Below are 20,933 nucleotides of genomic sequence, written 5' to 3'. Positions count from 1 at the left end.
CTACTAGCGATTTGGAGGATTCCAAGTTGCTGGACGTTGTCAGGGCATTGAAAATATATATTTCAAGGACGGCTGGAGTCAGAAAATCTGACTCGCTGTTTATACTGTACTTCTAAGCAGACGATTGCTCGTTGGATTTGTAGCACAATTCAACTTGCACATTCTGTGGCAGGCCTGCCACAGCCTAAATCTGTCAAGGCCCATTCCACAAGGAAGGTGGGCTCATCCTGGGCGGCTGCCCGAGGGGTCTCGGCATTACAACTCTGCCGAGCAGCTACGTGGTCGGGGGAGAACACGTTTGTAAAATTCTACAAATTTGATACCCTGGCTAAAGAGGACCTGGAGTTCTCTCATTCGGTGCTGCAGAGTCATCCGCACTCTCCCGCCCATTTGGGAGCTTTGGTATAATCCCCATGGTCCTGACGGAGTCCCCAGCATCCACTAGGACGTTAGAGAAAATAAGATTTTACTTACCGATAAATCTATTTCTCGTAGTCCGTAGTGGATGCTGGGCGCCCATCCCAAGTGCGGATTGTCTGCAATACTTGTACATAGTTATTGTTACAAAAAAATTGGGTTGTTCTTGTTGTGAGCCGTCTGTTCAGAGGCTCCTACGTTGTCATACTGTTAACTGGGTTCAGATCACAAGTTGTACGGTGTGATTGGTGTGGCTGGTATGAGTCTTACCCGGGATTCAAAATCCTTCCTTATTGTGTACGCTCGTCCGGGCACAGTATCCTAACTGAGGCTTGGAGGAGGGTCATAGGGGGAGGAGCCAGTGCACACCACCTGATCCTAAAGCTTTATTTTTGTGCCCTGTCTCCTGCGGAGCCGCTAATCCCCATGGTCCTGACGGAGTCCCCAGCATCCACTACGGACTACGAGAAATAGATTTATCGGTAAGTAAAATCTTATTTTTTTTATAGCTGGAACGGTAAAATCAAGGAAAAAAATGGCGTGGGGTCCCCCCTCCAAAGCATAACCAGCCTCGGGCTCTTCGAGCTGGTCCTGGTTCTAAAAATGCGGGGGAAAATTTGACAGGGGATCCCCCGTATTTTTAAAACCAGCACCGGGCTCTGCGCCTGGTGCTGGCGCAAAAAATACGGGTGACAAAAAGAGTAGGGGTCCCCCGTATTTTTTACACCAGCATCGGGCTCCACTAGCTGGACAGATAATGCCACAGCCGGGGGTCACTTTTATACAGTGCCCTGCGGCCGTGGCATTAAATATCTTGGAGAACCACAAGTACCAGCATGCGGGAGAAAAACGGGCCCGCTGGTACCTGTAGTACTACTGGGGAAAAAATATCCAAATAAAAACAGGACACACACACCGTGACAAGTACAACTTTATTACATACTGCCGACACACACATACTTACCTATGTTGACACGCCGACTGCCACAGTCTCCGACGATCCGAGGGTACCTGTGAAAAAATTATACTCACCTTCCAGCGTCCAGAGATAAATCCACGTCCAGAGTATAATCCAGGTACTTTGCAAAATAACAAAACGCAAAAACCCGTGCCAGCGGACTGCAAGGGGTCCCATATTGACACATGAGACCCCTTTCCCCGAATGCAGAGACCTCTCCGTGACAGCTGTCACTGAAAGGTCTCTTCAGCCAATCAGCGAGTGCAACGTCCTTGCACTCTGCTGATTGGCTCTGCGCGTCAAAGCCTCTCCATTATATTCAATGGTGGGAACCTTGCGGTTAGCGTTGGGGTCACCCGCCGGTCAGCGGCTGACCGCGGGTAACCCCCCCGCTGACGGCAAAATTCCCACCATTGAATATAATGGAGAGAGCTGTGCGATGCGCTGTCACAGCACAGACAGCGCACAGCCAATCAGGTGAGCGCCACGTAGTAGCGCTTCCTGATTGGCTGAAGGGACCTCAGTGACAGGAGTCACGTGGGGTCCTGGCACATTCGGGGAAAGGGGTCTCGTGTCAATATGGGACCCCTTTCAGTCCGCTGGCACGGGTACCAGCTTGCGGGGGAGGCTTGCTGGGACTTGTAGTACTACTGGAAAAAACAATATTCTGACATTTTTCTCAAGGCTATCAGCCTCCCATCCGCAGCCCTTGGATGGGGGGGACAGCCTCGGGCTTCACCCCTGGCCCTTGGGTGGCTGGGGGGGGGACCCCTTGATTGAAGGGGTCCCCACTCCCCCAGGGTACCCCGGCCAGGGGTGACTAGTTGGATATTTAATGCCACGGCCGCAGGGCACTGTATAAAAGTGACCCCCGGCTGTGGCATTATCTGTCCAGCTAGTTGAGCCTGATGCTGGTGTAAAAAATACGGGGGACCCCTACTCTTTTTGTCCCCCGTAGTTTTTGCACCAGCACCAGGTGCAGAGCCCGGTGCTGGTTTTAAAAATACGGGGGATCCCCCGTCAATTTCCCCCCCGCATTTTTAGAACCAGGACCAGCTCGAAGAGCGCGAGGCTGGTTATGCTTTGGAGAGGGGACCCCACGCCATTTTTTCCCGGGTTTTTCCCGTTTTTCCCCATTTTTTTAATTCGCGGCAAAATCCGGCAAATCGGCCGTTTTTCGCCCGCGGGAATGTCGAATCCGTTTTTCATTGAATATGGTGAATTCCGGCAGCCACCTGCCGGAATTCACCTGTCGAATTGTGTCGAATTAAAAAAACTGCGATAATTTGCCGCGATTCGCCCGCAATTGCATATACCCCATAGAGGTAAAGCCAATGTTTCCTCCACCACTTCTGCTGTTTGCTGGGAAATAGTGCTATTGCACCTGATATTCCAAGGTCGTCACCTAACCTTGGGAGTCATTCCGAGTTGATCGCTAGCTGAAAATGTTCGCTGCGCTGCGATGATGCAAAAAAAGGCACTTCTGCGCATGCGTATGCGGCGCAATGCGCATGCGTATGCGGCGCAATGCGCACGCTCGACGTACTTTCACAATGGCCGATGTAGTTTTACACAAGGTCTAGCGAAGCTTTTCAGTCGTACTGGTGGCCGCAGAGTGATTGACATGAAGTGGGCATTTCTGGGTGGCATCTGTCCATTTTCAGGGAGTGTTCGAAAAAACGCAGGCGTGCCAGGAAAACCGCAGGCGTGGCTGAGTGAACGCAGGGCGTGTTCGTGACGTCAAAACAGGAACTTAACAGTCTGACATCATCGCAAGCGCTGAGTAGGACTGAAGCTACTCTGAAACTGCACAAAATTATTTTGTAGCCGCTGTGCGATCCTTTCTGCTAAGCTAAAATACACTCCTAGTGGGAGGCGGCATAGCGTTTGCACGGCTGCTAAAAACAGCTAGCGAGTGATCAACTCGGAATGACCCCCTTTGTACGGATCAGGTCTATCACTGCTTTGCTTCCAAGATCAGATGGATTTGGGCGTGGCCAGTGAAGTGTGGCAGTAGTATTGTGATCCAACAAATGAGAGAGTGTATGGTTTTGGCATGTATACCAAAAGTGGGAACTTCTACTGTCCCGCTAGTGTGCCCCAAGTCCCTGTTACAGTGTGCATTGCAGAGAACTTGATGTCTGGCAATGGATGAGAGTTCTCGAATAAGTAGGGATAGAGAGGGTGCACCCCTACTTCTGCTGTCCAGTGTCATATAAGGTTAAAGAGGACATTGGATGAGAGAGATGGGGTGCTGAGAGAATTTTTTTTTTTTTTATAGAGATGTATGACAGATATTTCTACCAGGTGGTGTGTAAACATCATAACCTTTTTTGCCAGAAATGTGTGGTAAAACTTGCACCTTTTCCAGACAATGGTTTTTATTAGGTATTGGTGGACATTATAACCTCTTTTGTCAGAAATGCACAACAAATACTTAGTAGAAATAAGCACAAGCACTATAAGCAGTAGGTGATAATTAATGAGCAATGGGTTAAGACAGTCAGTAATTAGTATATTCAAAATGTGCCCTTAAATTCCTATGGCTTTTTAAATAAAGTCCAAAGCATATGTTGGTAGGTACATCAAATTGTGAAAAACAATAATGACCCCTTATAAGAAAATGGATTGATCACAAGCAAATATATGCTGACTGATTACAATAGGTTCTTTGTAAGCTTATTCAGAAAATAATTACCATATATACTCGAGTATAAGTCGACCCGAATATAAGCCGAGGCACCTAATATTACCACAAAAACTTGGGAAAACTTATTGACTCGAGTATAAGCCTAGGGTGGGAAATGCAGCTCTAGCCGTATACAGCCCTCATAGTGCCAGATATGCCCCCACAGTGCCAGATATGCCCTCATGCTGCCAGATATGCCCCACAATGCCAGATATGCCCCACAGTGCCAGATATGCCCTCATGCTTCCAGATATGCCCCACACTGCCAGATATGTCCTCATGCTGCCAGATATGCCCCACAGTGCCAGATATGCCCCACAGTGCCAGATATGCCCTCATGCTGCCAGATATGCCCCACAATGCCAGATATGCCCTCATGCTGCCAGATATGCCCCACAATGCCAGATGTGCCAGATATGCCCACAGTGCCAGATATGCCCTCATGCTTCCAGATATGCCACACTGCCAGATATGTCCTCATGCTGCCAGATATGCCCCACAGTGCCAGATATGCCCCCATGCTGCCAGATATGCCCCCCATGCTGCCAGATATGCCCCCCATGCTGCCAGATATGCCCTCATACTGCCAGATATGCCCCACAATGCCAGATGTGCCAGATATGACCCACAGTGCCAGATATGCCCTCATGCTGCCAGATATGCCCCACAGTGCCAGATATGCCCCACAGTGCCAGATATGCCCCCATGCTGCCAGATATGCCCCCATGCTGCCAGATATGCCCCACAGTGCCAGATATTCCCTCATGCTGCCAGATATGCCCCACAGTGCCAGATGTGCCAGATATGCCCTCATGCTGCCAGATATGCCCCACAGTGCTAGTTACCGTACTTACCCTCCGTCGCTCCCGAAGGAGGGTGTCCCTGAAGGAGGGACACGGAGGGCACAGTGCGCGGCTCTCCTGTGTCCCTCCTGCGTCTCCGGCGGTAGCGGCGTGTGTGTGTTAAAGGAGGTGCCGGTTCATGCACTTCCTTTAACATACACACGCCGCTGCCGCCGGAGACGTAGGAGGGACACAGGAGAGCCGCGCGCTGTGCCCTCCGTGTCCCTCCTAAATACTGACTCGAGTATAAGCCGAAGGGGCTTTTTCAGCACAAAAAAAGGGCTGAAAAAGTCGGCTTATACTCGAGTATATACGGTACAAATATCAGATACATTTAGCAGTTAGCAAAACATGAATATAGATAATTAAAGGCCCAAATGGGCTATACGATACCAAGGGAGGACAGAGTGGATCAGACCGTACACTGTCTGGTTCCACTGGTTCACATTCACAGACGGACCATTTCACCAATGTGTGGCTTGTTCACTGTGTGAAAAATAAATGACCGAAGCTGATTGGTGAGTACTATGGTGGCCAATCCCGGGATCAGGATCGCCAGGATTTTGGGATTGGTCACCACTCACCACTATACTTTTATCTATGCCGGGCAGCGTTGAGCGTCCTCAGGAGACTCAGATGCTGCCCGGTTTAGCTTGCTCAGCTCCCCCTGACCCCGGCTGTGCGCACGGCGCAGAGTGACATGGAGTCAGAGGTCACGCTGCGCAGCCAGGCGCCCACCAGCCGGACCTCACCTCCTGCGCTGCCCCGCATCTCACCTCCTCCAGTAAGTAGCCCACCATCCCGCCCGTCCAGGTTATGGTGAGTTTTGTGGACTGGACTGGGCAGGGCAGGGCAGGAGAGGGCACATTGAAGAGAATCCAAACCCAGGAATCCAGAGATTGATCATTTTTCAATTCCGATTCTCGGGATTGAAAAAATGGCCTGGGATTGGCCACCCTAGTTAGTACTTTATCTCACTCCACTTTATCTCTCACCAAGCTTTGCTAAATTTCCCCTTAATGTCTGGATCTTCTATGTTTCAGAAGCCTCAACGTGCATGATGTCCGAGTGGATCATGTGGTCTCCATGTAGCGTCTCTTGCGGTATGGGAATGAGATCCAGGGAGCGATATGTTAAGCAGTTCCCGGAGGATGGATCAATGTGCAAGGTTCCAACAGAAGAGACAGAGAAGTGTATCGTCAATGAGGAGTGCGGTAACTAGTTTATTTTGTTTTGTTTTTTATCAATGGCTATTTAGAATTGTTAGTGTTAAACAACAACCTGCTCAGCCTATTGTTGTGAACATAGCAAATAATCCTCTTATCTTTGCAATTTATTTTACTTGCTATGTGAATGATTACTCCCTGGCCACAGACAGAGCAGCTCCTAGAGAATCCTGCGTGATAATTGGATCGGGTTAGTCCAAATGACAATGCATCATGAACTACGGTTTCTGCATTTTCTGAGATACAGATCTAACACATTTAATAGAAATAAACTGAGCAAGAAGGAGCATGTTCATTAAATAGAACCTCACAACACTCAACGGATACTGATAACTCCAAATCTATTCATATAATTAAGTCAAACAGAATTTGCAGAGCCTCAAGGTACAAACACAATGCGTTTCATACTACGCTTAGGGGATATGCAATTTGCTTCGGTAATCTCAAAACTGTTGATTTGGAACCACTGCATATTCAATTGAGGCCGTTTTCACCCATTTGTTTAGGGAACTTTTCACCAGTGCCTTTCACCTTTTTTTTCTTCTTCAGTGAATAGCCCTACTATTGAATAGGGTGGATCCCCATTCGCCCTAAAAATAGAGAAAAGTCCGATTTTTTTTTACCTGGGTGCATACCCCTCTTATACTATAAGAGAGAAGAAAGTCACTCTATATGTCATTTACAGCTGATCATAATTAGGTAGCGATAATAAAATGCTTAGGATGTATTAATAAGTTATTCCCTATAATACATTTTTCCCAGTGTGTGACCTAGTATATGAATAAAACTGGCATCAGCTAGTCACAAAGTGTAATAAGTCCTCATCGGAGATGTGTGCAGACCCCCGTGTTTTGGTTTTGGATCTAAATTGATCCTCGTGATTTGTTTTAGGAAAACCACCCTCAATTGTTTGGTTCGGATTCGGATTTCAGTCCTGTTTAACTTCGACTCAAGACTCAATAATCATTGATAAAAATCAATAAAAACTGCTAAAATCATGTAATATTTGCAATCCAAAACCCCAATTTTGGATTGTAAATCCGAATTCCGGACCGCAAGAAGATCCGAAATGGCACTCGGTTCAGATCGGATCCCCTTTGTAAGATCCGGACCGGGTTTTGGTTCGTTCGGAACCATAGAATTTTGGTGGATACGGATTTCTGGAGAACCGCACATCTCTAGCTAATATACTATAAAGGTGTAATAAAATAATGTAATATTGATGATATTGCATACAGTACATGACTAATTGTTTCAGAGGTTCTTTAAGTGATGATTCCAGCTAAAACTGAACATCGTAAGTAAATCCTTGTCCGAAAGGATGCTATTTTGGGTTGATTTCTAATGTGACGTCACCCGGTACACCTCCACCTCTGCTAAGCTCACTCAGCGTGCCACCATATCTACTGCTGCATGCCCCTTGCTCCTGCCTACCTGGTATTTTTATGGTCCTTGTGTTGCTAAACGCCAGCACATTGCCAGCGGGTACATGTAGGAGCACATGGAACAAGCAAAGGGAACACGTGAGGCGTTGGGGAACCCACAAGCCTTTATGCACCCGATCGCTTGTTTTTTGGGACTGGGTCATACCAGTCTACTTACAGTATGATGTTCCGCGTAAAACTGAATATTTAGTACTGGTCTAAGTAATTCTCTAATGCTAAGTTTGTGGAAATCAATCTACATCTTAAAAAAAGAGGAATTAACAGTTAAAAGAAAAATACAACAGAAGATTCAATAGTCTACAAGAATAATAAATATAAATAGTTGTATAATAGTAGGAAAGTTGATGTTACACAGGTGAATTAAATACTATTGTTTTGTCATCTAGAAAATTGATAGTTCTCAACTACTACCACTGTAACAGCTTTAAGAATGTGAATGTTCCTCCCTTGTCACCCAGGGGGCAATTCATCTCAGAAAACAATAAGCTCTGCCGGCAAATGCCCTTTTTGCTGAGCTTAATTACTCCTGTGTGACAATGGAGGAACACCCCCTTCACTTCACCCTGTTACTATGGGGTTTATTCATGAAGCAGTGAAAACAGTGGAGAAACAGAACAGTGGTGAAGTTGCCTATGGCAACCAATCAGCATCTTCCTTAAATTTTATAGACTGTACTTGATAAAGGCTTCCTTCAAAACTGATTGGTTGCCATGGGAAACTTCTCCACTGGTCCTTTTCTCCACTCTTTTCACTGCTTCATGAATAGACCACCTATGGGAGATGGAGAGTAATGATAATCTAATGTTCAAAGTGCCAACGTGGCCAGTGGTGGAACTAGCGAGCGGTGGGCCCAGGTGCGACAAGATGCTTTGGGCCCCCTCATCCTATCCAAGTCCACCCCCTCACCCCTGGAGAGGATCTGGTAAGGGGGACCTGCTCAGGGCCAGAGAAATACATACCTAGCAACAGTGCCGTAATTAGACATTTAAGCGCTGTGTGCAAGAAATGGCATCGGAGCCCCACCCCTACATGCAAAACAGGGGCAGTGTGCGCCGTAGGCGCGCGCAAAAATATATAGGGGCGTGTCTTCATGGGAAAGGGGTGTGGCCAGAAAATAATACCAATTCATATAACGGTGCACAGTAGTCTCCATTATTCAAATTATGCCGCACAGTAGCACCACTACACCAGGTAGAGCCCCTGTTACACCTTATGTCGGACAGATTCTCCTTTTTACACATTATGGCAGACAGCATCCCCTTTTTACACATTACGGCAGACAGCGACCCCTTTTTACACATAACGGCAGACAGCGTCCCCCTTTTTACACATAACGGCAGACAGCGTCCCCTTTTTACACATTAAGGCAGACAGCGTCCCCCTTTTTACACATTACAGCAGACAGCGTGCCCTTTTTTACACATTAAGGCAGACAGGTCCCCTTATTACACATTACGACAGACAAGAAAGAAAGAAAGTTTGACTCATTACATGCTTTGGGCCCCTGGACAGTGGCGGGCCCCAGTGCAAGGCACCGCCTGCACTGGCGATAGTTCCGCCACTGAACGTGACAGTATTTCAGAAGCTTATGTCAGAAGATCCACCCTTTTCAGATTGTGAGTACCTGTAATAAAGCTAGCATTGAAGGACTTCAAACAAGATGTATGCTGTCATCGCTGTTGTCCTTGTCATGTTTTATTAAAACATACTTCCCAACTGTCCTTTCTTCATCGGGGCAGTCCCTATTTGAGGGCTTTATCCCACTGTCATGATTGGGATACATACTCTCTGCGTTATTACTTGCTCCTCAGTCCAAATCAGCTCACCTTGCAATATTAGGAGGCATGTGTTAATACGGGAAGCAGTTAGCTTCCCGACAGCCGGATTACCGGCGGTAGATATACTGACTCCACGATCCCGAAGAAGGACGCTATCCCGGTGTCTAATACCGACGCCGAACGGGATGCCGGAATCACAACACCGACAGCCTGCATCCCGAACATCCTCACAGTGGGACACTCTAGTGTCCTGCTGCCGGGGGGAGGGGGAGGTTAGGTTTAGGCAGGTGAAGTGGGGATAGGGTTAGGGGGAAGTGCAGGGAAGGTTAGGGTTAGGGACCGAGGAGGGAGGGTTAGGCACATAGTAGGTTAGGGTTAGGCATCAAGTGTGGAGGGTTCAGTTTAGGCAGCGGGGAAGGGGAGGTTAGGTGTTAGGCACCAAGCGGGGAGGGTTAGGTTTAGGCAGCAGGGAAGGGGAGGATAGGGTTAGGCACCAAGCGGAGAGGGTTAGGTTTAGGGCTTTTAGGCAGTGGGGGAGGGGGGGTTAGGCATCAAGCAGGGAGGGTTAGTGGTAGGCACCACTGGGGGAGGGTTAGTGTGAGGCACCCACAAGGGAGGGTTAGGGTAGGAAAAAGGTTATGGTTAGGGGTCCTACTGGGGTGCTGTCGGGATTATGATGAACGGGATGCCAGTGTCGGTATGCCGACCCGTCCATCGGTCATTCATACTGATCCCGTTACTACCTTTTTCATTGTTTTCCGATAATAGAGTGTCGGCTGAGTAGATATTGGTTCTTCATTTTTTTGTGACTAGGTGATACCAGTTTTGCAATCCTGTGTGATTCTGCTCTGCCCCATAGTATACATGGTGCATTTACGTGGTCACGGATTCCTCAGTGCACACATAATCCCTTCTCTTCCTTTCCTTTCCTTACCCTTCCCTTCCTCTCTTCCCTTCCTAACCCACATTGACTAATGATGTATGAGAATATTTATAATACTTTGTTTCAACATAATTTAATACACAGAGCCAAGTACTTGCATTGTAACAGAATGGGGTGAGTGGGAGGAATGCAGCGCCACCTGTGGGATGGGAATGAAAAAGCGACACAGGATGATTAAGATGACTCCAGCAGATGGGTCCATGTGCAAGGCCGAGACCACAGAAGTGGAGAAGTGCATGATGCCTGAGTGCCGTGAGTACATTATCAATGTATTATCAGCGTAAAGCATATTGTTCTATGTGGTGTGATATGTTAAAAGAAGGAGCCACTAGGGGTAAGACAGAACACGAAACAAAACTACGCTAATCATATGTTATTGTAAAAGGAGAGCAGGACACATTTTCATATTAAGGAGAACCTTTGCTGTTCTCCAATAAGCCCTGTTGGAAACTTTGGTGAACGTTCTCAGGTTCTCGTCTTGTGAAAGCCATTTAGGAGATACCCAGTTGAACATCCTGTGTGGGTCCCCTCAGCCATCAAGCTGTCTGACTATGGTAATTCTCTGACTGCATTTGCCAACAGGCTGAATAATGATCTAATCAATCTGAAACAAATATTTGTCCAGCTGCAATATTGAGTCAACTGTTTAATGTCTGCCACAAATGGAGCTGTCTTGTTGCTTAGTCAAAACACAGTCATCTGCATCCCATTGCACCTGTCACAGGCAACTTAGTTTCACACACTTTTTTTGCAATGTAGAACCCAAGTATAAAGTAGATCTAGTGTAAATTTGGCAATATGCAATGAGCAACCACAAAGGTATATATTTTTCTCTGACGTTCTAGTGGATGCTGGGAACTCCGTAAGGACCTTGGGGAATAGACGGGCTCCGCAGGAGACTGGGCACTCTAAAAGAAAGATTAGGTACTATCTGGTGTGCACTGGCTCCTCCCTCTATGCCCCTCCTCCAGATCTCAGTTTTAATCTGTGCCCGGCCAGAGCTGGGTGCTCCTAGTGGGCTCTCCTGAGCTTGCTAGAAAGAAAGTATTTGTTAGGTTTTTTATTTTCAGTGAGATCTGCTGGCAACAGACTCACTGCTACGTGGGACTGAGGGGAGAGAAGCAAACCTACCTGCTTGCAGCTAGCTTGTGCTTCTTAGGCTACTGGACACCATTAGCTCCAGAGGGTTCGAACACAGGGCCTGACCTCGATCGTCCGTTCCCGGAGCCGCGCCGCCGTCCCCCTTGCAGAGCCAGAAGACAGAAGAGAAGCGATGAAATCGGCGGCAGAAGACTCCTGTCTTCATTAAGGTAGCGCACAGCACCGCAGCTGTGCGCCATTGCTCCCACAGCACACCACACACTCCGGTCACTGTAGGGTGCAGGGCGCTGGGGGGGGCGCCCTGGGCAGCAATAAAAATACCTTTGGCATAAAAATACACATAATACAGTCTGTGACTGTATATGTGTAAACCCCCCACCATTTTTAGTCAGAAACAGGACAGAAGCCCGCCGCTGAGGGGGCAGGGCCTTCTTCCTCAGCACACCAGCGCCATTTTCTCTTCACAGCTCAGCTGGAAGGAAGCTCCCCAGGCTCTCCCCTGCAGTATCCTGGTACACAAAGGGTGAAAAGAGAGGGGGGGGCACATAAATTTAGGTGCAAAAATTGTATATACAGCAGCTACTGGGTAAACACTGAGTTGTAGTGTAATCCCTGGGTTATATAGCGCTGGGGTGTGTGCTGGCATACTCTCTCTCTCTCTGTCTCTCCAAAGGGCCTTGTGGGGGAACTGTCTTCAAATAGAGCATCCCCTGTGTGTGTGGTGTGTCGGTACGCGTGTGTCGACATGTCTGAGGTAAAAGGCTCCTCTAAGGAGGTGATAGAGCGGATATGTATGTGAGAGGGTGTCTCCGTCGACAACGCCGACACCTGTTTGGATATGTGTAAGTGCTAAGGTGAATTTATTGCACAAATGGTTAGGGAACAGACAGGAAATCTACCCATGTCTGTCCCTATGTCACAGAGACCTTCAGAGTCTCACAATGCTCACTATCCAAAATAACAAACACTGGTATCGACACGGAGTTTAACTCCACTGTCGACTACGATAATGCAAAGTTACAGCCAAGATGGCTAGAAGGTATTCAATATATGATATTGAAATAAAAGATGATTTGCATATCACTGATGACTCATCTGTCCCTGACACGAGAGTACACATGTTTAAGGGGAAGAATGCTGAGGTAAATTTCCCTCCTCTCATGAGGAAAAAGAGCGGGAATCTCCAGACAAGAGACGGCAGCTTCCCACAAGAGAATTCTCAGGCTGTATCCTTTCCCCACTAGGGCCAGGATGTGTTGAGAATCTTCTCCTAGGGTGTCCTGTTTGCACAGACGGTAGCACTTGCTATTCTCAGGGATCCTGCAGATAGCGTGCACATTCTAGTATACTACCCAGACCGGCGTTTGTGTCGGCATGGGTTTATAGCGCTGTGGCAGCGTGGACAGGTACCTTATCAGCAGAGATTGAGACCCTAATAAATATATTAAAGATGCTGTCTTAAGTGATAGATATATAGTTATAAAGCATGCCCAAAGAGACATGAGTATACTGGGTCCTAGAGTCAAAGCTATGTCGATCTCTGCTTGACGTGTCCTGTAGAATATGCATTGGACAGATGATGCCGACTTAAGAGGCATATGGAAGGCTGAGGATTGTGTGGAGAAGGGTTCTCGGGCCTGGTCTCCACAGCTATAGCTGGTAATTCTGCTAGTTTGCCTTATATTCCTGCACAGCCTAAGAAAGCACGACATTATTAAATGCAGCCTTTCGAATAAAGAAACAAGAAAGTCTGAGGTGCGTCCTTTCTTGTCAGAGCCGGGATCAACACAGCTAGTTCCCAGGAACAGAAGTCCTCCCCGGCCCCTACAAAAATCCACCTATGCCGCTGGGGCTCCACAGGTGGAGCTAGGCCCGGTGGGGACACGCCTTCGTAAGTTCAGCCACAAGTGGGTTCACTCCCTGTTAGGTCCCTGGGAAATAGATATTGTGTCTCAGGGATACAAGCTGGACTGTGAGAAGATGCCCCTTCACCGACGGCCCTGCGGGCTTCCCCCCAAGAGGGGGAGCCAGTGTTAACTGCAATTCACAAATTGTATCTTTAACAGGTGGTGGTCAAGGGTCCCCTCCTTCAACAAGAGGGTGTTATTATTCGACCATGTTGTAATCCCGAAACCAGACGGTTCGGTCAGACCCATATTGAATTAAAAATCCTTGAACATATACCTGAGAAGGTTCAAGTTCAAGATGGAATCGCTAAGAGCGGTCAGGGCAAGCCTAAAAAGAGGGAGACTTTATCGTGAATCGGGTCATAAGGGATGCATACCTTCATGTCCCCATTTATCCACCTCATTAGGCGTACCTCAGAATTGCGGTACGGGATTGTCATAACCAAGGTAATGGCGGATATGATTGTGCTCCTGCGGAAGCAAGGTGTCGCTATTATCACGTACTTGGACGATCTCCTCATACAAGCGAGATCAAGAGAGCAGTTGCTGAACAGCGTATCACTTTCTCTGGAAGTGTAACAGCAACACGGCTGGATTCTATATATTCCAAAGTCGCAGTTGGTTCCTACAGCTCATCTGCCTCTCCTAGGCACGATCCTAGACACAGACCAGAAAAGGGTTTATCTCCCGATAGAGAGAGCTCAGGAGCTCATGACACTGGTCAGGAATCTATTAAAACCAAAACAGGTGTCAGTGCATCACTGCACTCGAGTCCTGGGAAGGATGGTGGCATCATACGAGGCCATCCCCTTAGGCAGGTTCCATGCGAGGACCTTCCAATGGGTCTTACTGGACAAGTGGTCCGGATCACCTCTTCAGATGCATCGGTTAATCACCCTATCCCCCAGGGCCAGGGTGTCTCTCCTGTGGTGGCTGCAGAGTGCTCACCTTCTCGAGGGCCGCAGATTCGGCATTCAGGACTGGATCCTGGTGACCACGGATGCAAGCCTCCAAGGGTGGGGGGCAGTTACACAGGGAAGAAATTTCCAAGGTCTGTGGTCAAGTCAACAGACTTGCCTTCACATCAATATCCTGGAACTAAGGTCCATATACAACGCCCTAAGTCAAGCGGAGATCCTGCTTCGCGACCAACCAGTTCTGATCCAGTCAGACCGCAGGGGTTCATGTAAACCGCCAAGGGGCACAAGGAGCAGGGTGGCGAGGGTAGAAGCCACCAGAATTCTTCGCTGGGCGGAGAATCAAGTAAGCGCACTGTCAGCAGTGTTCATTCCGGGAGTGGACAACTGGGAAGCAGACTTCCTCAGCAGGCACGACCTCCACCCGGGAAAGTGGGGACTTCATCAGGAAGTCTTCACGCAGTTTGCAAATTGATGGGAACTGCCTCAGGTGGACTAGATGGCGTCCCACCTCAATAAAAAGCTAAAAAAGGTTTTAAGCCGGGTCAAGGGACCCTCAGGTGATAGCTGTGGTCGCACTAGTAACACCGTGGGTGTTCCAGTCGGTCTATGTATGTAGGAGCGAGAACAATATTCTTTGCTCCGAATGGGCCAAGAAGGACTCGGTACCCGGAGCTGCAAGAAATGCTTTCAGAGGACTCAGGGCTTCTGCCTCTCAGACAGGACATGTTGCAACAGGGGCCCTGTCTGTTCCAAGACTTACCGCGACTGCATTTGACGGCATGGCGGTTGAACGCCGGATCATAGCGGAAAAGGGCATTCCGGATGCAGTTATTCCTACGCTGATAAAGGCTAGGAAAGGCGTGACAGCAAGACTTTTTCACTGTATATAGCGAAAATAGGTTGCTTGGTGTGAGGCCGGGAAGGCCCTACAGAGGAATTCCAGCGGGGTCGATTCCTGCACTTCCTACAGTCAGGAGTGACTATGGGCCTAAAATTAGGATCCATAAAGGTCAAGATTTCGGCCCTATCCATTTTCTCTCAAAAAGAACTGGCTTCACTGCCTGAAGTTCAGACGTTATTCCGGGGGTGCTGCATATTCAGCCTCCTTTTGTGCCACCGGTGGCACCTTGGGATCTTAACGTTGTGTTGGATTTCCTGAAATCCCACTGGTTTGAGCCACTTAAGACCGTGGAGCTAAAATATCTCACGTGGAAAGTGGTCATGCTATTGGCCTTAGCTTCGGCTAGGCGTGTGTCAGAATTGGTGGTTTTGTCATGTAAAAGCCCTTATCTGATCTTCCATATGGACAGGTCAGAATTGAGGACTCGTCCCAATTTCTCCCTAGGGTGGTATCATCGTTTCATTTGAACCAGCCTATTGTGGTGCCTGCGGCTACTAGGGACTTGGAGGATTCCAAGTTGCTGGACGTAGTCCGGGCTTTGAAAATTTATGTTTCCAGAACGGCGGGAGTCAGAAAGTCTGACTCGCTGTTTATTCTGTATGCAGCCAACAAGGTTGGCGCTCCTGCTTCGAAGCAGACTATTGCTCGCTGGATCTATAGCACGATTCAGCGGGTTCACTCTGCGGCTGGATTGCCGCATCCAAAATCGGTGAAAGCCCATTCCACAAGGAAGGTGGGCTCTTCTTGGGTGGTTGCCCGAGGGGTCTCGGCTTTACAGCTTTGCCGAGCTGCTGCTTGGTCGGGGTCAAACAAGTTTGCTAAGTTCTACAAGTTTGATACCCTGGCTGAGGAGGACCTTGAGTTTGCTCATGCGGTGCTGCAGAGTCATCCGCACTCTCCCGCCCGTTTGGGAGCTTTGGTATAATCCCCATGGTCCTTACGGAGTTCCCAGCATCCACTAGGACGTCAGAGAAAATAAGAATTTACTCACTGGTAATTCTATTTCTCGTAGTCCGTAGTGGATGCTGGGCGCCCGTACCAAGTGCGGACTCTCTGCAATACATGTATATAGTTATTGCTTAACTAAAGGGTTATTGTTATGAGCCATCCGTAAAATGAGGCTCAGTTGTTGTTCATACTGTTAACTGGGTATGGTTATCACAAGTTGTACAGTGTGATTGGTGTGGCTGGTATGAGTCTTACCCTGGATTCCAAATCCTTTCCTTGTTGTGTCAGCTCTTCCGGGCACAGTTTCCCTAACTGAGGTCTGGAGGAGGGGCATAGAGGGAGGAGCCAGTGCACACCAGATAGTACCTAATCTTTCTTTTAGAGTGCCCAGTCTCCTGCGGAACCCGTCTATTCCCCATGGTCCTTACGGAGTTCCCAGCATCCACTACGGACTACGAAAAATAGAATTACCGGTGAGTAAATTCTTATTATAAGTGTTGCTCACCCCTCTTGTAGAATCAGTTTTGCAAATACTCATAGACAATCCAGTGCAGATAACACAGCCCAGCACAAGAATAATGTAAGAAAGTTCCGAATAACAGGAGATTTGTCAGGTGCACTGAAAGTCAATAATAATAAGCAGGGGTGAGACAGAAAAGATATCCAGAGACCCAAAGATCCAGAGTTCAACAGTTGGTACACAGAGGGTAAAGTTAGCAGACAAGGGTATTGCAAGCAGAGTCAGTAAACAAGTCAAGTCGGCATGTGGTTGATCCAATATACAGGCAAACAGGAAAGTAGCTAGAAGCTAAGTAGCCACACAATTAATCAGGTATAGACGCAACAACAGTGTCATCAGAAAGCAAGGCAGAGGTCAGAAGCCAGTGTGTCTTTCAGAAGTTCATGGAGTGTGCACTAGCACAAGATCACAGAACAATCACCTAGCATTGACTGCTAGGTGAGGCCTCACTATAAGTTTTAAGGTGCCTGACGCCAATCATTACAGTTTAGTTAGTAACACATACTGTATGCCTATAATTTCACACCATGCTAATTTGACCATTAGGTAGTTCAGCTGTGTTGCCAGTATAGATGCACCATATAAACTGAACTGTATGTATTAGTAAAAGCAAAGATGTAGATACATATTATTCCCTATGCAGGCTTATATCCAGGTTTACCTTTATATCTGTAGACTTGAAAGTACATGCATAAATAATATCAAACTATAAGTAAGGGAATTTTAATATTTTTACCTTTTTACGCTAGTAAATTAAGCCATAGGGGTCCATTTATGTCATGTTGTTATTTCTGTACATTCAGATTCCCGTATGCCTCTGTCATGTCACTGACTTGTTGATTGTCTAGCTGAATATTAGTCCAGCCATCAAAATGACTATCAACAATATATACACAGGCGACGGGTACACTTCACATTTAATATCTCTGTAACAAACAGATACTATCCCATGTATGCTCTCACCCTGGTCTGAATGGAGTGACTGCAGCGTAACATGCGGAAAGGGGACCAGAACACGACAGAGAATGTTGAAGTCACCAGCGGAACTTGGAGACTGTAATGAGGAGCTGAAGCAAGTGGAGAAATGCATGCTGCCCGAGTGCCGTAAGTACAGCCGTCCTCACACTGCAACCGTATATCGCTCCTGACTGGCTCCATAACTTTACATAGCACCTTTTATTTTACATATTGCTAATTATTCTACCTACAGATCTGTCCTCATATACAAATTATTGTTGTGCCAAGTATACAATGCATCAGGTATGGTATGCCGGTGGTTGGGATCCTGGTGGTCCGAATACCGACGCTGGCATCCCTCTCCCCACACTGCGGGCTCAGTGGCTCGCTGCGCTTGCCGCAGGTTCTTTTCCCACTCTGTGGGTGTCACGGAGTAGGAATACACCCTATTAGCCAGGATTCCGGCTGTCGTCATTGTCAGTGTCCGGAATTCCGGCGTCAGTATCCGGGATCACCGGGATCCCGACTGCCGTCAGTGTAACCTCATCCCCATACAATGCCAGGGACAGTTTCCAGGGGTTCACTACGATATGCCGGCGGTCGGGCTCCGGCGACCAGCATACCGGTGCCGGGAGCCCGACCGCCGGCTTACCGACAGTGTGGCGAGCGCAAATGAGCCCCTTGCGGGCTCGCTGCGCTCGCCACGCTATTTTATTCTCCCTCCAGGGGGGTCGTGGACCCCCACGAGGGAGAATAAGTGTCGGTATGCCGACTGTCGGGCTCCCGGCGCCGGTATGCTGGTCGCCGGGAGCCCGACCGCCGGCATACTGAAGACCACCCGTTTCCAGGATACTCCTACATTGCACTTTTGTCGAATCAGTGATGTGAAAAAGATGCATACAGTATATTGTACAAAACTTATATGGTTGGACGCATGGCTTGGCTTATTTGCAAAGTCCATGGTGCCAGTTGAGGGCTGTTTGCATGATTTGAAGTGTATGTGGGCACATTTGTACAAGTTATTAGGCAGAAAGTCACCCCTGGCAATACGATTCATCAGGATTCACCAGTAATAGCTTGCTTCTCCATGCAAAGCATTATCAAGGATCTCCACATATGTACCACTGTAATCCTTGTATTGTTAACATTATCTCAGGATGGTGGGGTGTGGCATGAAATGTCAAATACATTATGTCGACAATGACATAATGTTGACACTAACATAATGACATTTTAGCCTAATACCAGTGCTGAAAGTAGAGTGGTATGGGGTGGTACCATTAAGAAATATGGTGTACCACCAGCCCACTGCTGGGGCATAATTTATAAGGGGCATTTTTGTGAGTGGGACATAAAATGGTGTCAGTGACATAACTGTTTGTGCCATAATATGTAATAATCAAATAGAATAAAAGAAAGAAGAATTTTGCTCAAAAATTGTGCACATTATACACATTAATAAAATATAACTTTTAAGTCACAATATAAAAGGACTACTAGCGATAAGAACTCTCTGTACTGGGCCATTCATCCGATATTGCTGAAAATGGTCTGCAGGGGGGCCAGAGGATAACTCATTGCTGGTATGGGCAGTCATGGGCCTCTTAGTCCATGGGGACCCCGCTGCAATGCACCTGCAGCACCAATGGTAGTTTTGCCTCTGGCCCCAGTGATCGTTTATTAACAAATAACAACAATAACATTTATAAATTATAAAAAATTGTCATTGAAACTTGTTAATAAATAGGCTCCTTAGTTTTGTCTCATTTATTTATATATTGTAAGCTTGTCTGTCTGTTAATTAATACCCCGTCTTCTTGTTTTATTACTGTGTTTGTCCCCAATTGTTTAGCGCCATGCAGGGCCGGCCGAGGCCAAATTATTTGGTAAGCGAATAAATACTTTGGCGCCCACCTAAGCACTTTTGCCTGAAAAAATTAAGGAGGCGTGGTCTCATTGTAAAAGCCAGGTTGTAGAGCCCCTTCCACATTTGCACACTGTATAAGTGCCCCTTACACATTTGCACACTGTATAAGTGCCCCTTACACATTTGCCCACTGTATAAGTGCCCCTTACACATTTGCCCACTGTATAAGTGCCCCTTACACATTTGCCCACTATATAAGTGCCCCTTACACATTTGCACACTATATAAGTGCCCCTTACACATTTTCCCAGTATATAAGTGCCCCTGACACATTTGCCCAATGTTGAAGTTCCCCTTACGGGATCAATACTAAATGCCGCCGGGCGGTCGAAATACCGACGCCGGAATCCCGACCACACAATCTCGACAGGGGTGGCGAGCGGAACGCAGCCCCTTGCAGGCTCGCTTCGCTCGTCACGCTGCGGGCACGGTGCCTCGCTACGCTCGGCACACTATTATATTCTCCCTCTATGGGTGTCGGGGACACCCACGGAGGGAGAATATGTCGGGATTGTGGCGTCGGTTTTCGACCGCCGGGATTCCAGCCGGCGGCATCTTGACCGCATCCCCCCCTTACATATTTTGCCCACTTTAATACTTCTCCTTACATATTAATCCAATCAAAGTACTGTATTACCTCATATGCCCCCTGTGCCCAGAGACTCGCAAAGCAGTCAGTGGTGTTGGTGCCTCCGCCATGCCCGGCACCGCACTATAGTACTAGAAGAAGAAAAATCTCAAAATAAACTACCACTCCTAGTCTCTGACAGCAAGGGCTTCTGGGAGCGGTAGTTTATTTTGCATGTACAGTAATGTGAAGAACCTCAAAATAAACTACCGCTCCCAGCAGCCCTTGCTGTGTGGAAGCACGGGATTCTGGGAGCAGTAGTTTATTTTATTTTTCTTCACATTCCTGTAGTGAGGTGCGCTGCCTGACATAGCGCGGTGGTGCCAACATCTCTGCCTGCTCGGTGAGTCTCCGGGCAGGCGCTACATATCAGGGCGTATCAGGAATGGCCAGTGTTACACATATCGCTGGCGCAGCTGAGTAGGGCGCCCTCCTCTATGCTGCGCCTTACTCAGCGCCATGGAGCATGCTGGCACTATATATATAAATAAATAATAATGATTATATATATATATATATATATATATATATATAGAAAACAGCTGTTACCCGGCACTCCACTAAAGGGATATGTGGATTACTTGCTGCGGTGCCCTCCGTAGGTTAGTATGCACTAACCCCATGTAGTATGCAAAATTCGGCGGCACTCCAGCAGACTTTCAATGCATTTTAAAACAACAAAATTATTTTAAAATGCATTGAAAGTCTGCTGGAGTGCCGCCGAATTTTGCAAACTATATATATATATATATATATATATATATAATATTAATTGTGCACTACCATTTTATATATACTTGTAGTATGAACAAGGGAAATAATATAA

At 47.5% G+C, this 20,933-nt stretch overlaps 1 protein-coding gene across 1 annotated transcript in view; it reads left to right on the top strand.

Annotated features, from left to right (window-relative positions):
- The window catches only part of SPON1 (spondin 1), a 683,924-nt gene that overhangs the window by 648,204 nt on the left and 14,787 nt on the right, over window positions 1-20,933 (top strand). The window contains exons 12-14 of the mRNA XM_063944511.1: window positions 5,950-6,120; window positions 10,383-10,550; window positions 17,535-17,699. Coding sequence (XP_063800581.1) covers window positions 5,950-6,120; window positions 10,383-10,550; window positions 17,535-17,699 — 504 coding nt within the window. The remainder of the gene's footprint in view (window positions 1-5,949; window positions 6,121-10,382; window positions 10,551-17,534; window positions 17,700-20,933) is intronic.

Source organism: Pseudophryne corroboree, chromosome 11 (assembly GCF_028390025.1).
Source record: "Pseudophryne corroboree isolate aPseCor3 chromosome 11, aPseCor3.hap2, whole genome shotgun sequence".
Taxonomy (NCBI): domain Eukaryota; kingdom Metazoa; phylum Chordata; class Amphibia; order Anura; family Myobatrachidae; genus Pseudophryne; species Pseudophryne corroboree.
Note: the sequence above shows the minus strand (reverse complement) of the source record. Positions and strands in the feature narration are given on the sequence as shown.